The sequence below is a fragment of the Topomyia yanbarensis genome, chromosome 2, assembly GCF_030247195.1.
Source record: "Topomyia yanbarensis strain Yona2022 chromosome 2, ASM3024719v1, whole genome shotgun sequence".
Lineage (NCBI taxonomy): Eukaryota > Metazoa > Arthropoda > Insecta > Diptera > Culicidae > Topomyia > Topomyia yanbarensis.
The window spans coordinates 315,219,736-315,235,585 of record NC_080671.1 but is presented as its reverse complement, the minus strand read 5'-3'; the positions used below and the strand labels follow the sequence as shown (position 1 = coordinate 315,235,585).

At 42.1% G+C, this 15,850-nt stretch overlaps 1 protein-coding gene across 1 annotated transcript; it reads right to left on the bottom strand.

The window, feature by feature from the left end:
• Nucleotides 1-6,061: 6,061 nt before the first annotated feature.
• LOC131683642 (probable cytochrome P450 28a5) lies at nucleotides 6,062-15,537 on the bottom strand. Its single transcript, XM_058965777.1, has 4 exons — nucleotides 15,141-15,537; nucleotides 7,323-7,566; nucleotides 7,166-7,267; nucleotides 6,062-7,102 (listed from the first exon to the last, which is right to left on the bottom strand). Exons 1-4 carry the CDS (start codon nucleotides 15,326-15,328, stop codon nucleotides 6,134-6,136), a joined length of 1,503 nt encoding a protein of 500 aa, XP_058821760.1. The 5' UTR covers nucleotides 15,329-15,537; the 3' UTR covers nucleotides 6,062-6,133.
• Between the last annotated feature and the right edge of the window lie 313 nt (nucleotides 15,538-15,850).

Genomic DNA, 15,850 nt, shown 5'->3' with positions numbered 1-15,850 from the left:
GCTTACGGCTGCTTTTAACCCTTTCATGCCCAACTTTTTTCTAGTGCATGTAGGGTTTCAAAACTATTTTTCCTTGAAAACGGTTGGGTCAAGAAACACGAAAAGCCTATTTTCATAAAGATAGGTGCTTCCATGGCAGTGCTAGAAGCTGGTCAATTTTTACCTTGTAATGCTCAATGCAATTCTCCTAGAATAATTACAATAGTCCAATTACGTAGAAAACGTAGCCAACGACAGTCTAAATTGATAAGTTTTATCAGTTTTCAATAATATTGCACCATAACGAAGATATATGAAAAAATCATTTTCCGTCGTCAACGTAAACTATCCCTGGCAGCACTGCTCCATCGGAATCCAATCAGACTAATTACAATAACTTCAGTTCTAGAGCTGATCCTTGTAACTGTAATTACTCAAATTAAAGGCAATAATCACATTAATGAGCCATACTTGTTTTTGTGAGTAAATCACGCCTCAATCAAAAGTTATAGCTGTTTAAAAACGCTGTTGTCCACAAACAACATGGGCATGAATGGGTTAAGGGCCTGGTCATCGCCATTTAGCACCTGCTTTACTAGATCAAAAAGTCGAGTTTCAAATGATTTTTTGAGCTTGTCAAATATATGTACACAAATATTGAAAACGTTAGGCTCGGGCAGATATTTATTTTGCTATTCTACATAACTATTTTATTATAATCGACATCATCATAATTATTATAATCACAATCATCAACATCATCAGCATCGTCGTCGCTATAGTTATCCGAATCGTGTTTCTTTTCCCAAAGATTAAGTTTCCTTTTCAAGCACAATTCATTCACTCGGTTTTTTGGACGGCCTATAATTTTGAACATTACACAAACAGTATAAAATGTAGAGCATGTTACTTTAAAAAGCGAATGAATTAAGGATTACCCTTCATTCTATTCTGAGTAAGCGATGAATTTCTGTGAATGCTGGTTTGGGAGGAAGTGCATTTTTTTGGAACTGTTAACAGCTTCTCAAAATATTTCGAATTTTTATCGAGCACTTTCGTCTCAATTTGATGACTGTCTTTCCAAAATCGATCAAACCTTTTACATGTTTTAATTGCTACAGCTTTTGCATTCCGAGCGAAATTCTTTTTTTCATTTTCTCCCACATCAAATGATCTCATAATTTTCTCAAACCCAGCCTTTATTTTCCTTCTATTTTCGCCTTTGGTCACTTTCCAGAGATCGAATGATTTTCTTTTATCCATTTTAACGGATAATAATACAAAGCACTACACGCGTTCATCAAAGCAGTCGTCGGCTACTGCGATTCGATACATGAATGGGATTGATACCAATTAAACTGTCACGGCTCGTAATGTTGTTGTTTATATATGACAACGAAGGACAAAAAAGCAAAAGTTGATTTCGAGATATTTGATAGTATTTTTTATGCATTTTCGAAAGAGTAGAAATTTAGCTGCTACTTTTTGCAACCTTCTGAGTTAGAGGTCATTGAAGGCTATCATTTTTATTTAAAAAAATGATCGTAACTCGATAACGAAAAATGATATCGATTCACATTCTTAAGCAAAAATATGCGCAATGAAAAGTACTAAAATTGCTTCATAGAGAGTATTAAGATAGACTAACTACTTAAAAAGTTATAGTTAAAAAACTGACTTTTTCAGAAACACCCTAGGTTAAAGAATAAAAATAATTATAACATGAAAACCGATAGTGCTATAACTTTGATGCATTTGAAAATGTTTCTTGAAAAACATTTTTCTACAACTTTGCTGAAGTAAGTACCTTGCTATACCATTTCGTTCGAAAAATATTTTTTCGAAAAGAATGTTCGAGACGACCACCCTAGTTACATTTTACTTTAAAAGAAAGCCAATTTTATTCCCACAAATATTCTCTCAGACATAATTTCTCTAAAATGAACGGTTTGGAAGATATTGATTTTTGTACCAAAAAACCGCCCATGTGACCCATAGTGCTTTGCTGTGTTAAGTGAATCTCTGACACAGTGGACACTTGTTTCTTCGCAAATCGCAGGATTCAAATGATTTTCATGTCCCTAATACCCATTTCGGGGTTCGCTATAGGCGATTACAAGCTAACATGTTTAATATCTTCTAGTTGCTGTACAATAAGCGCTGATGATGACAGAGCAGTAGTAATTCTGTATTGCGAGGGGTGTGGGGGGAGGGATTGGCCAAACCGGCAGTATTCATTTAAGTTGAACTGTGAATTTCAGATCATAACGTACGCAACTGCACAAATTGCTGGTACGGTAAAGTACTAGGAATATGTGCAGAATTTGGAAGATCTGCAGCTAGTAGTATTCTGTGCTACAGTGGCAATCGTTAGATATTTAGGATGCCCACTTACACCTAGAGGGAACCCGCTTTAACATCACCGGAAAAAGCGAGTAATTCCATGGCAGCGGAGATTGGAGACGCGGATCTCGAATAAACGTGCCGCTATTGGAAGACTGACCGCGTACAAAGACGACGAATGTCTACCGGATATCGGTTGTGTCACTAGCTTGTGAACCAGTATTTGGGAGGCCCCCGTACAACATCGCGAAGGGTAACCGTGGCTAACGTACGAGGAGGAATGGGCAGGCGAAGAAATTAACGAGATGGCAGCTGTCTCTATCGCAGCCAATGATGTGCACGAGGCTAGGCGGTCCCTTAGGAATTATGCGGCACCTGGACCAGAGAGTGTCTAAATGTTTTAGTACAAGTAGTTGACCGTTGTACATTCCACGATGGCTGTATGTTTCAACAGGACGTTACGCGAACCACGCTTGATGCCGGATTTCATAACCAGTGGTACCATAGTTTTTCTCCCCAAGGACAGTAACACGTCCAACCGGTCAAAGTACAGACCAATTACCTGTCTAGGCCTATATCGATTACAGGAAAGTAACGACTCCATACCCCATTCGTTCCTCATCAAGGTATTGGAGATATATTAAGTTCCTACAGTCGTGCGATTCCCGCGGCTGGTGATGGAGAGGTAGTTGACAACACTGCAGCTCACGTGATGCGGTCTAGAACGCTCCGCATCTTGACGGGGCATTCTGATGCGGTTCCTTTAACCCGTTTTGGTTTTGTTTGGCGATGAATCCCCTCAATAGGACACTCCATTGAAACGGGTATGGTTATCAGATAAGGTATGGAGAAAGCTGATGACCCATACCTACTACATGAACGATCTTAAGATCTATGATGACACGACGGAACGGCTGGGTTGGCTACAAGATCGACGAAGGCAAGATAATTCGGGACATTATTCGTGTCGAATTGAATAAGTATCTCGGATTCCGGCAGCCCCTCGGGACTCACATCATCGACATCAAGCTTAAGCTCCGAGATAAGTTTTTGAGTCGAGTGAATTAAGTCTTGAATTCTTTCCTGAACGCGGAGAATAAGTTCACAGCTATGAATGTTTGCTGTCCCCGTGTTGGCCTACAGTTTCGGCGTCATCAAATAAAGTCAGACTGACCTGGAAGATCATGGGAGACGATTGAAGAAGGCGTTAGACAAGCAGGAATGTGCCATGCTCAGTTGGCGCTGGAGAGATTCGTATTGTCACAGGATGAAGGGGGACAAGGAATAGTCGACATCAAGGCACCATGAGTAGCGCAGGTGCCACGACTGCAATAATATTTTGTGGAAAATGCCATCCAACATGGAGTATCAAGCAGCTAGTGTTGCAGACTGCAGTTATAGCGCACTTCACCTAGCGCCAGCGAACTACAACCTTGACTGCAATCTGCAGACTGCGGAGTGGAAGATTGCCGAGTGGAAGCAGAAAGCTGTGCACGGCGCCCACTCTCACCAGTTGGAGCAGCTGTACGTCGACAAGGCTGCAGGTTGTGGCTAAAGCGAGGTTAACTGTCTTCAGTGTTCGAAGTGGACATGATAGCCATAGCGAGGATAATGCTGGCGAGGAATGGTAGTAGGTGTGTTTGGCACCAAGACGTCGAGAATATATGCCGGATGAGTCATTCGTCGCACGAGATCATCGACCACGTTATGGTGGGCTTCCGCAGCCTCTACCGAGCGTCATTACAGCATTACTAAGATGTGGCACCGGCCTTATCTGCTTATGCCTGTTCTGGTAATTCATGTTGTACTGGGATCACACTGTTCTATCGGACCAATTTCTACACCACAACAACCTTGATATGACAAGGGACGACGCCAAGTCACCATAATCGACGTCGCCGTTCCATTAAAAAGCAATCTGTGAGACACTCACGGTGAAAAAATTGCGAGATCACTGGCCTACTGGAATGTAGAGGTTTAATGAGTTTTTGAGAATTGTTCCTGTTGTGCTTTCGACGAGTGGAGTCGTTCCGAGAGAGCTACTGCAGGTGCTGAAGGAGCTGTAGTTGGAGAGGGAGCTGACTGCTATCCAGAAGTCGGTGATATTCCACACCGGCACATTGCGCGCATGAACGTCACTCACAGATAGCGTTTTCGAGTGAACCTCAGATCACTGTGAGAGCGCTTTTAGATTCATTTCCGAGCAGGTTTCAGTAGTCAGTAACACTACGAATTTTACCGCCGCAAATTGTAACAACAAAACGCGGTGCGTTTATATGTTGGCGCTAACATATACTTGCAGCGTGCTGCGTTATGTTGTGGCAATTTTCAGAGGTGAAATTTCGGGCCGATACTAATGAATACAATATGAACTAAAACAAATAGATCTCTTAATTGTTTTATATTTGATGATCCCTTAATTTCTTATCTTCCTCTATATCATTTTCATATATGAGAAAAATGCGTGGTGTGGAGGAAACCGCGCGGTGGGGCAGTGCCCCCTCAAATATGGTTCAACCGAGTTCGACCAATGTTTTTAAACGGGAAGTCGGCATCTAGGTCTTTTCAGGTGAGTTTATTTATGACCGGGCCTAAAGCCCGGCGCAAAGTGCAAACTTAAATAATACGAAGGCAGAGACAGAAATTACGGGAGATAAAATAAATTGAAAGACAAGCCAAAGGATATTAATGCAAACATGTAGGAAGTCTGGGGGTCCGTCATTCCCAACGGTTTTTAACCAAAACTGTTTTGTCTAGTTAGCAAATCTTTTTATGTGAATCCGACTGCATTGTAACATTACTTTGTTCCTCCTAATTCACGAAAGAACTGTTATCTAACTAAAACACCTGCTCATCAAGTTTGTGTCAGTGGAATGTTATACATCGTATCTTGTATTCACATGTCTATGTGAAATTCTTTAAACCTTTACATTTGATGTCTTTCTTCGGGGGGATTCGTGTCACCGCGGTATATTCGCTGACAATTCTGCAAATGCCGTTGTGGTCACCGCCTTAGGAGAGTGGAACCATTTTCATGTCGAACTAAAAAGAATGACAAAGTTAACACCAAAGGGGCGCAAAACTGAGACCCGCCAAGGGCGTCAGAAGACCACGCTACGGCTCTCATTATAATACACACAAGTTTTGGTCAATTTGCTTCACCCAAAGTTTAAAAAAAAATACAAAAAAGTGTTTTTTTTCTTGCTGAAAAATTTACCTCCCACTTAAAAACTTTTCAAAACTGTACTTAGTTTTAGTGACTATCTGAATTCTGAAGAATAAAAAGATTTATACAATTGTTTTTTAAAGCCACTCGCGAAACAAAATCTTGGCTACGGGTCTGATCACAGGTATTCCTCTGGCAACCAGAGGAAGTACATCTCACACGCAGAACTTGGTTCTTCGTTGACTGTGCTCAAGGCACCATAGCTTTGTTCAGGTTAAGGATGTATAAAACCCACCAACCTCGGTCTTAGCTGCCTATAAAGGAGAAAACATTCAAATCAACCCCGAGAAACACCTAGTTTTGTGTGTCCGGAATCCAAGTATATCTAGCTTAAGGAAAGACCGATGCATAAAAAACTACAAATAGTGACAAGTAGATCATAATGTAAGATTTGTTTCTATTTCAAATACAAGGTTCGCAACCATACCTGGTCGGAAACTGGCCGAATAGAATTTAGAAACATACAGTATATTTCAAAATTTGTGTTTTCTTTCAAATAGCTAGTTGCAAACGAAGAGTTTGGATAATTTTATTAGGTTTTGAAAAAGTCAGTGCATTTTGGGAAGAATTCATTCTTTACAGTAATCAACCTATAGCCTTTAGGTCCAACCAAATTCCACCAACCGCATAAAGCATGAACAATTTTGGTTCGTATTGGAACGGAACTTTCGTTCTGGGGTTCACCGTAATTTCAAATTTGTCTATAATCTCTACGATACCCCGTTTTGCTTGTGTCAGTCCGAAGCGCATTCCAAGACACATCCTTGGCCCTTCTCCGAATGGGAAAAACACTCCTTTTTCCCTGTACGGCTTGATGCCTCCTGTTTCCGGCGAGAATCGCTCCGGTTTGAATTTTTCCGGTTCCTCGTAGTGCTGCGAATCCAGATGAACAAAATACGGAATAGTAACAGTTGTTCCTGCTGTTACAGGAATTTTCTTATCCTTTGGTCCCACTAGCACGATATCTTTCGTACATTGCTTAGCTAGAATTGGTATAATTGGGTGCAGCCGAAGCGATTCGTTCAGTACCTGATCGAGATAGGTCATCTCTCCAAGATTGTCGTATGTCACACCTCCCTTACATGATTGGACGTGACGAATTTCTTCCCTCAACTGTTTCTGAACCTCCGGGTGTGATGCTATGTCGAACAGACAGTACGTCATAATCAAGCTGGACGTCTCAAATCCATCAGCGAAGAATGAAACACCGTGACCGGCTATGTCAAGCTCGGAAATTTGTTTCTTCTCCTCCAGCGTCAACAGATGATCTAGATAGTCATTGCGAACAATTCCACTTTGTTTACGATATCGAATGGCGTCACTCATTATGCGAATGAAAAATGCCTCAACATCTTTGGGAACAAAGGAAAATTTGTAGAATTTTTTGATTGAAGGGAAAAATGTGATAGCGGCCGTTGCGATTTGTGCGACGATATTGAAATCCATAATGCGGCGTCCCATTTCCCGGATTTCAGGTTTATCCTTTGTGAATGATTGTGCATCAATTGCAAATATGCAATTGGATACGACGTCAGTCGTATATTTGGCCATTAGCTATAAGTAAATTTAATTTATTTTATTAAGCAATTCAACTGTACTATAAAACTATGTACTTGCCTCTTTAACATCGAATGCTGATCCATCTTGTTTTATTTGTTTATTAACATATTCAGTCATTCGAACGCTCACTTCGTCCATTAATGTATAAAGTGCTTTTATCTGAAATATATGTGATTGTAAGATAAGTTGAAGTAGGTTGTGCAGCAAATTCTACTCGATTATTTGTGAAAGCTGGAGTAATTTCTGCTCGACGATTTTTCCATTTCTCTCCTGATAAACTGAATGGGTTACGAGCGAAGAGTGGATCCGACTTTTCATCCACCAGGTCGGAAAACTGATTGGAAGCAAAATGATGGAAGTTTTTCGAGAAGACCTCCTTGATCAGTTCTGGATCGCGGACCATCAGCTGTGGAGTACGTATGCTGTAGAAACCAACTACCGGCTCAGTCTTGAAGTCGCTGAAAACGAAATTGGTTTAGGTAACAATACGTTATGAGTTAGGCAAAACCGACAATACAATGCATGTAATGGAATATAAGAATATAGTAACCCTTGAAAAAATTGTTTTCTGCGAAGGACGTGACGAATAAAGAAAATTTAATGCGTAAAAATAAATAAATAAAAAATGTTTTTGACATAGGATTACGTCTACGTTTTGGTTATGGGAGTAAACTTGGCAAACTCAACATAAATGTATGTTTAACGAAAACGTGTTAGGTTTTGAATGCTTGTAACATTTCACTATAGGGTCCGGTTTCAAAATTTCTGATGAATCTTGAGATATATTAAGCTCCCGTTGTATAACGAGTCAGGTTTTCAAAAGTGTGTTACTGCTCTTATCGATGCTTCGATATTAATTAAACACTTTCAGTGTTTGTTTGCTTGGGTTAAATATCAGCTTCCTAATATAAAGGAAAGTTGCGTAAAACGGGCATGAAAAATTAGTCTAGAGAAATAGGTCGAAATTTTAATGTCTTTTTAACCTAACACAATTTAAATATATTTGATTTTTTTTCAAAATTGCGTGCTAAAAATAAAATAAAATTTTAATTTAATATTAAAATGGTTTTGGTTTGTATTCGAAACTTCAAAAATCTGTTTTAATCAACCTTGTATAACAATTGTGTCTTTCTCATTTCTCCAAACTATGATTTAATGACTCTTTATGTTCACTATAATTGTGAAAATGTTTGTTGCACCTTGCACTATACAATGGTTCGTCAAGCACGAACTTGATTAGCTACTTGCGAAGCTAAAACACTTGGAACAAAAATATATATTTAATCAGCTTTATACGTATTGGTACGCGGAATTGGAGGTGTCAGTGATGAGGGGGAGGGGGGTGAATAACCCACTGTGTTTGTTAGGACCCTTTTAAACTTTTTTCAGGTCCTGCTTATATGGAAACAAGAACCATCGTAGGTGGTCAATCTGGTCAAATTGAGTTTGGTTAGTCATTAGTGATCTAGACCGGCAAAACAAGTAATTTTGCACCCATTTTCGTAGCAGCCCAGTTCAACCCATAACTCAGGAATCGCAGGTTGGATCAGAAAAAATAGCAGCCGATGGGAAGGTTCCTTTCATTTGACACTTAGTTTGTGCTAATCGGTCCAGCACTCTCTGAGAAACAGATATCACATTTGTTACATACATACAAACACACATACATACTCCTAATAAAACTTTGCTAGATCGGCAAGTACGTTCGAAACTTGATACTTTAGGGAGGGGAAGTAGGCTCAGTTGAACGTTCCTGACTAGCGCCGAGGTGGCTTTAAACGCGTTACCACGTGAAGGACCGCGCCAGTCCTCGCATCCTCACTTCAAAGGTAATCAGGGAATCATGTAGATGTGACTACTTACTATGGGCGTAGATAGCGGCTTGGAGTTAAGACCCAAAAAGCATCGAAGAAAACAATAAAAATTAAAAAAAAACCTGTTTTAATCCACCTAGCGGTGCAATTGTGCCTTTCTCATTTCTCTAAACTATGGCACGGAGGCTTTTTATGTTAAACATAATTGTGGAAATGTCCATTACATTCTTAGTACACTTTGCACTTATACACAATGGCTTGCCAGCCACGAACTTGATGAGCTACGTGTCGACAGTGAAACACTTGAAACAAAAAAATATCGTACTTCATTAGCCTAATCAGCATTAGATCAATGTTATCTGCTTGTTAACTCATTTTGTCATGCGGGGGTGGGTATGTGAGGAGGGCGAAAGTCCCATGAACGAACGACTCCCCAGCTTAAATTGGTATGCTTTGTGATATATTTACTTATTTATTTATTTATTAGTACTGGTCTTCGAAGTATTCGTACAGACAGTTCCTTAATTATTACTAATTCTAAGTTTAAAAGTAGTCTTGGTTATGTTAAAATCATACAGATTAGCTACATCATTAAAATTACGACAGCACACATTGAACGGATTGTTCTGAGCAAAAAGTGTACGATACATAGGAGTCCGAAAGAAATCAGTTCGTCTGGTCGTCTGGTAGGTCTAGGTGGTACGTTGATGCGAACCTGGCTCAGCAACTCTAAGCTATCAACATTGTTTCCGAGAAGATCAAACACAAAGAGCCGTTGCAGCATTATCCTCCGAACTGCAAGCGTCGGTAAACGTAGAAGGTTGCATCGTTGTTCATACGGCGGTAGTCGAACAGGATCATTCCATGGCAGTAGTCGCAGAGCGTATCGAACAAAGTGACGCTGAATTCGTTCGACGTGATTGGTGGTGGTTTAAAGATGATGGAGTTGAAGGGGAGTGGTATGAGGGCTGAATGGGGTGGTGGTCTGAGGGGCGTTTTAAGAAGATTTTTAAGGGAGGGGAGTGAACAGTAGAGGGGGCGTGTAACCCCTCTCCTTAAACCATCAACTACGCCTCTGTTAAAATCCAGAAACCTTATGCAAGTAAAAAAAAATGGGATATGACACTCGGTCCTCCGAGCCGGGATTAGGTTGACGTTTTTCAGAGTGATTGCATAACCTTTCTATATGAGAAAGGCAAAAATGTGCCAAAATCCAAAAAAGTGAATCGTCGTCAAATATTTTTTTCGAGTTTGCATCAAATCTCGACGTTTTATGCACCTTGAAGACATTTAGCATCGAAAATAAAAATTCTATTTGTAATTTTTCCTATAGTTTATATGAAAAATTTCTGTGTGGCCGCACTCTTAAACCCGTAATTCCGGAACCAGAATTCCGATCGATCCAAAATTCAATAGCAGCCGATGGGATGGGTTGCACCTTTCATTTGAGACTAAGTTTGGGCAAATCGGTCCAGCCATCTCTGAGAAAAACGAGTGACATTATTTGACACACACATACACACATATATATATATACACATACAGACTTTTTCCGATTTCGACGAACTGAGTCGAATGCGATATGACACTCGGCCCTCCGGGCCGGGATTAGGTTGACGTTTTTCAGAGTGATTGCACAACCTTTCTATACGAGAAAGGCAAAATCTAACAGGGCAAGTGCGCGGTGAATCTGTTCGGGTTGGCCAGCTCACCGACCCAGAAAAACGAACAAGGGCATCAGCAAGTGCAATAGCAGCAGTAGCGACAGCAGTCCAGGAAGATCATATCTAGTGCGAGCGGCGACGAACCAATTGGACGGCAAGTTTACCTAAAGTGATGAAGTTTAGGCCAAAAATCGTCCAGCTTTATAAATTGGTCAAAAGCAAGGGCAACGTTCACGGGGTGATCAGAGATCTGGTGATTAGCATCAAATCCGCTGAAGCAGTCGAACTGATGGCGTTACTAGAGAGAGAGCTGAAAACGCCGAACAAACACTGAAGACCACAGGGATAGCGAAAGCAGCAGCTTATGAGACACCGAAGGGTGACCGATATTTCCATTCTGTGAAAAGAGTAAGGGAAATACTAGGAGAGGAGGAACACCGAAGAAGTCCAAGAAGGCCGGAGAAAGAAAGCGAAACAAACGACAAATCGGCAACCATAGAAACCGTAGAAAAGAGGAGGAAAAACAGAAAGCAAAGGACGAAAAAGAATAAAGAAGAACTTCGACTGCGCCAAGAGCGGTATAAGGGAGATGCTCTAGTCGTCAAAGCAAACGACGGCCTAAAGTACGCTGCTATTCTCAAAAGGGTGAGAGAGGATCTTAAACTGGAGGAGCTGGGGTAGAAACGTAGTTAGAGCCAGACGCACGCAGAAAGGCGAGATGCTGTTCGAGCTGAAGAAGGATCCATTGAGCAAGTGTTCGACCTATCGGAAACTCGTAGCAGAGGAGAAGCAAACGTGAGAGCTTTAGTTCAGGAAGCAGTGGTTGAGTGCAGGAATCTGGACGATCACAACCGAAGACGAAGGGAGAAATGCGCTAACAGAGCAATGAAGCCTGGAGAATGTGCAGATATCAATGAGGTTGCCAGCCACAGCCAACCGAGCGGCTAGATCAAAGTCGGATCCTCTACACAATTGGGTCAGCGCAATTGCATTGCAATGCGGAGAGTGAGGACTGGTGAGCGGAAGTGGAAAATAGAACGCAATGACCTTTTTGTGAAAGCACTGCATGCTGACAGTTTCGCTCCAATTTCCAAAGCCGATGAGCTATCGGAAACATTAGCGAGGGCGTGTGACGTAACAATACCGAGGAAAATGGTGCCGAAAAACTACCGGCGTCTATTGCTAAAACGAAAGGCTGCTTGCCTACCAGCCAGAAGAAGCGTTCAGAGAGCAAAATCTAAGGCAGTCAGAGAAGAGTGTAAAGTGACATTGCGGGCGGCAGGGGCACGCATCACCCGCATGGTCGCCTATACAGTACGTTTATGCAGACGGTGGAAACACTGGTGACAATCTAGTCTCCAGCGATATGCGTCTTATAGTGGAAAATGGGTGAAAGCAAAGAAAGCGCTCCGGACGGTATTCCCAACGTAGTATTGAAGATCACAATCCTGGCGTTTCCGGACATGTTTGGTATAGTTCTATAGAAATGCCGGGATAGATAAAAAAATCCAAAAGCTGGTGTTGCTGCCAAAATCAGAGAAGGCACCAGGAGATCCAGAATCGTATCGGCCTATATGCCTGCTGGATACTCTTGGTAAACTTTGGGAAAGAATCATCCTCAATTGGCTGATGAACTACGCTGAAAGTGAGGTCCTCTCATGGTGGACGTCATCCGCACAGTAATGTTATCGCTACTGCACCGTGATAATGATCGACATGAGGACCGCGTTCAACAGTGCCAGCTGGGTGGCTATCGCCGTAACGCTGCACAGAATGCGGGTCCGGGAATATTTGTGTAAGGTTCTGAAAAGTTACTACTGGGCGGCAGTGACAATAGGCGTAGTGGCAACCTGGATGATTGATGTCAAGTTGCATCAACTATTCAAACGACGAATGTAGTGGCGATCAGCAACCGGAAAAAATCCAGCATGTCGTGGTCAGCCTCGGCGAACACTCAATACCATCGATCGGGTGTGATGGTCGACGATCGATTAAATTATAACAGCCATGTCGACTATGTATGTGGGAAAGCTGCGAGAACAACTAACGCATCGGCAAGGATCACGCTGAACATCGAAGGAGTAATATGCAGCAAGCGACGTCTCCTGACAAGTGGCTTATCCTCAATAATAAGATACGGCGTTTCGGCCTGGGCTGTTACACTGAACTCAAAGCTGAACCGGACGAAGCTCGCGTTGGAGGCACTATTCCTCATGGCTGGGATGACCCCATTCTGCATAATTCTGGTCAGACCGGACTTTTTGGTTAAGTGGCAGAAACAGTGGGGCAACGCGGTGAAAGGAAGGTGGACACAATGACTCATCCCAAATGTGTCGGCATGTGTGCATAGGAAACATGGAGAGATGAACTTCCAGCAGACTCACATTTTGTCCGGGCATAACGGCTTCGGAAGTACCTGAATCGGCTTGCATATGCTTCGTCAACCGTTTGCGCGGAATGTATGAAGTGCAAGAGCTCTCCAAAACACGAGAATTCCGAGTGCCCTTGTTTCGAAGAGGTTTGCTCAGCGTGAAAGTCGACAATATCTTCAAAGAAATGCGCCAGGACGAACATACCTGCTATGCTGCCAAGACAGTATTGATGCAGATTCTCTACGAAACGCAGAGGAAGTGGCGAGGGCATCAACAAAATGGCACCGCCGAGTAGAGAGTCGCTAAGAAATTGGATCCGCGAAAAATATCAACATGTTCGTGTTGTCAAGGCGCTATCGAGCCGGGCGCCAGGCTTCACTGGCATCACCGGACCGTCCTCGGCACCCTACTGGTTGGCCGTGGAGGAGATTGGATAGCAGCAGAAAAATCGGTTTCTGATTATCTTCTACCGACAGGGAACGCTCCGTCGGTGTAACCGAAGTCCTTCGCCTGGAACTAGATGAATGGTGTGAGACGAAGTACTGATTTCGGATAGTCGGAGCACCAGCAAACCGGGAATCACGCTCTACGCGAAATGGCCAGACCGATATTGACATCGTACCGGCTTGCCCATGGAAAAGGTGATAGGCAGGATGGCATCGTGCTGCATGGATGAATGCGCTCGAATATTAGCAGGCCCCTAGCGAATAGAGTTGCCGGCCCTACGCGGCAAAGTGAGATGCCGTCGAATTGCTGTTAGGATACTGTCTCCATCAAATCGTGTATAAAAACGAGCGGCATCCGCTAGAGAAACGCACTAACGATGAGCACGAGCTCAGGCACCAGCGAGAAGGGAATCAGTGAACTAGCTGTGACAACTTGAAACACTGGAGGACGTGGTCTTGAACTGCTCCAGATTCGTAGAAGTGCGAAGCTGCTGGATCTAAGTTCAGAGGATGTCGTACAAGAGCGATGTAGAGAAGAGAGGACGTAGGCTATATCCACCACTTGGGGCTAACTTGAGTACTTCGTCGTCGAGGTGGCGGAGTACCGGACGCCACGCTCCTTCTGGAATCGCCGGACCGATCTCAATACCTTACTGGTAGCTCGTGAGTAGGCTAGAGCATGCCCCACTCAACCTGGAATTGCTGGACAGAACTCGCATTTACCGGCTGGCCCATCGACTAGACTAGGTCGACCGGTGGGGAGTAGATTGAGTATTTTACGACGAAGCGGGGAGCTAAATGACCCACGAAAATGAACATCGGTATCGGGAGAAATCACCTCACAGTCGCAATAGTTTAGATTCACAATGGGGATTATCCGAGTATATAGGAAGCTAATTTGGAAAGGACATCAGCATCGAGATAAACTTCGCAACCAGAGATATCTGAACCGTAGTTGGGTAGTTTCACCGCCGGAAAATATTCGAGTAGAGCTCGATAAAGCTGCAAACTAAATTGACACTTTTTAAACCTCACAATAAAACAAATGCAATGTTCTAAAAAGGTTGATTTTTTAAATTCTTCGAAAAGGCGGGCATAGTGTAGTTGGTAAATCGATTTCTGATACGCAGCTCTCATCGGGTCAGACACCATACAGCTTCTTAAAAAGACCATAAATATGATTCGTGCTAAGTTTCACAACCGTCAAAACACCATAAAATGCTCTCAACAACTCATAAATATACTATCATATCTAGCGAACCATGGTGAAGGTGTTTTGATTCCAATTAGAACACCATCAACACCATGGAGCGGGGGTGAAATTGAAACATGGCCATGGGAACTATAATGGGTTTTTCGTTTGCTCGAACTGATTTCCAATCCCGCATATGAAGTTAGAGATTTATCTAACGACAATTTTCTTACCCGAAAAAGTGGCGAATGACTATATTAAAACTTCTATAATCGAAAAAAGAAAAAAAAAGGCTTCAAAGATTGGTTGAATCAACTCTGTCATTCAGGAAAAAATTGTCCAACTAATGAAATTATGATCGACTTTTACACGACGTTCATGGAGTTTTGAATTAGTAGGTGCCAACACCACCGGAAAGTGTTGCGGAATGGTTCCGTTTCGAATAAAGTATGTAATATATAAATATGTCTTGCACTTTAAATTACATAAATTAAATATGAAAATAGGTAGCTTCATGAACTAGTATGAATCTTCACACACTCACTTATAAATTTTCTCCAAATCGTAATAAACGTGTTTCTTTTGTGTTATCATGCTGGGAACATTTCCGTAAAGAACCTTCGGTTTGGGTCCATTTATGCCGACTTTTCTCCATCGCTTAAATTCCCAAACTAGAAACAGATACACCACTCCTAGCAAACCAGCTAGACAGCCAGCCAAAGCACACCACATATTTTATTTTTTAATTCAGTTCGTTTCCTATATAGTATCACTTGCTTGCCGGTCGACTAACGAAACCGTACTGGTGATAGCCAGGAACAAAAATTAAATCAAAACCAATTGCACCGCTCGATCAGGGTCAATGTGAAGAGGCTGTCTGATAAACATACATTTATTCTATTTTCAAGTGCTCACAATCTTTCTTCACACTTGAGCAGTATTATTCTTGAATTGGGTTGGTTTCGGTGTTGTCCTTTTAGGCACATACGAAGTTTCCTGGGACGAAGCTCTTGGTCGAGAACAATCTTCGTCAAGCCCTCCATTTTGTTTCAATGGCAATAACCGTATGTTCTAATAAAATGATACTAATAGTAATAATCAACTGCGACGCCGGTTCCACCTTCTTTAAATAATGCTCGATCGCGTTAAGTAATCCTGTGTCTCCCAGTAGTAGGGTTTGCCAGGGGTTAGTTGGCGCTACTTTCAATTTTAATTTTACCGCTTTGATTTGGGTAGATCGTGCAAAATAGAACA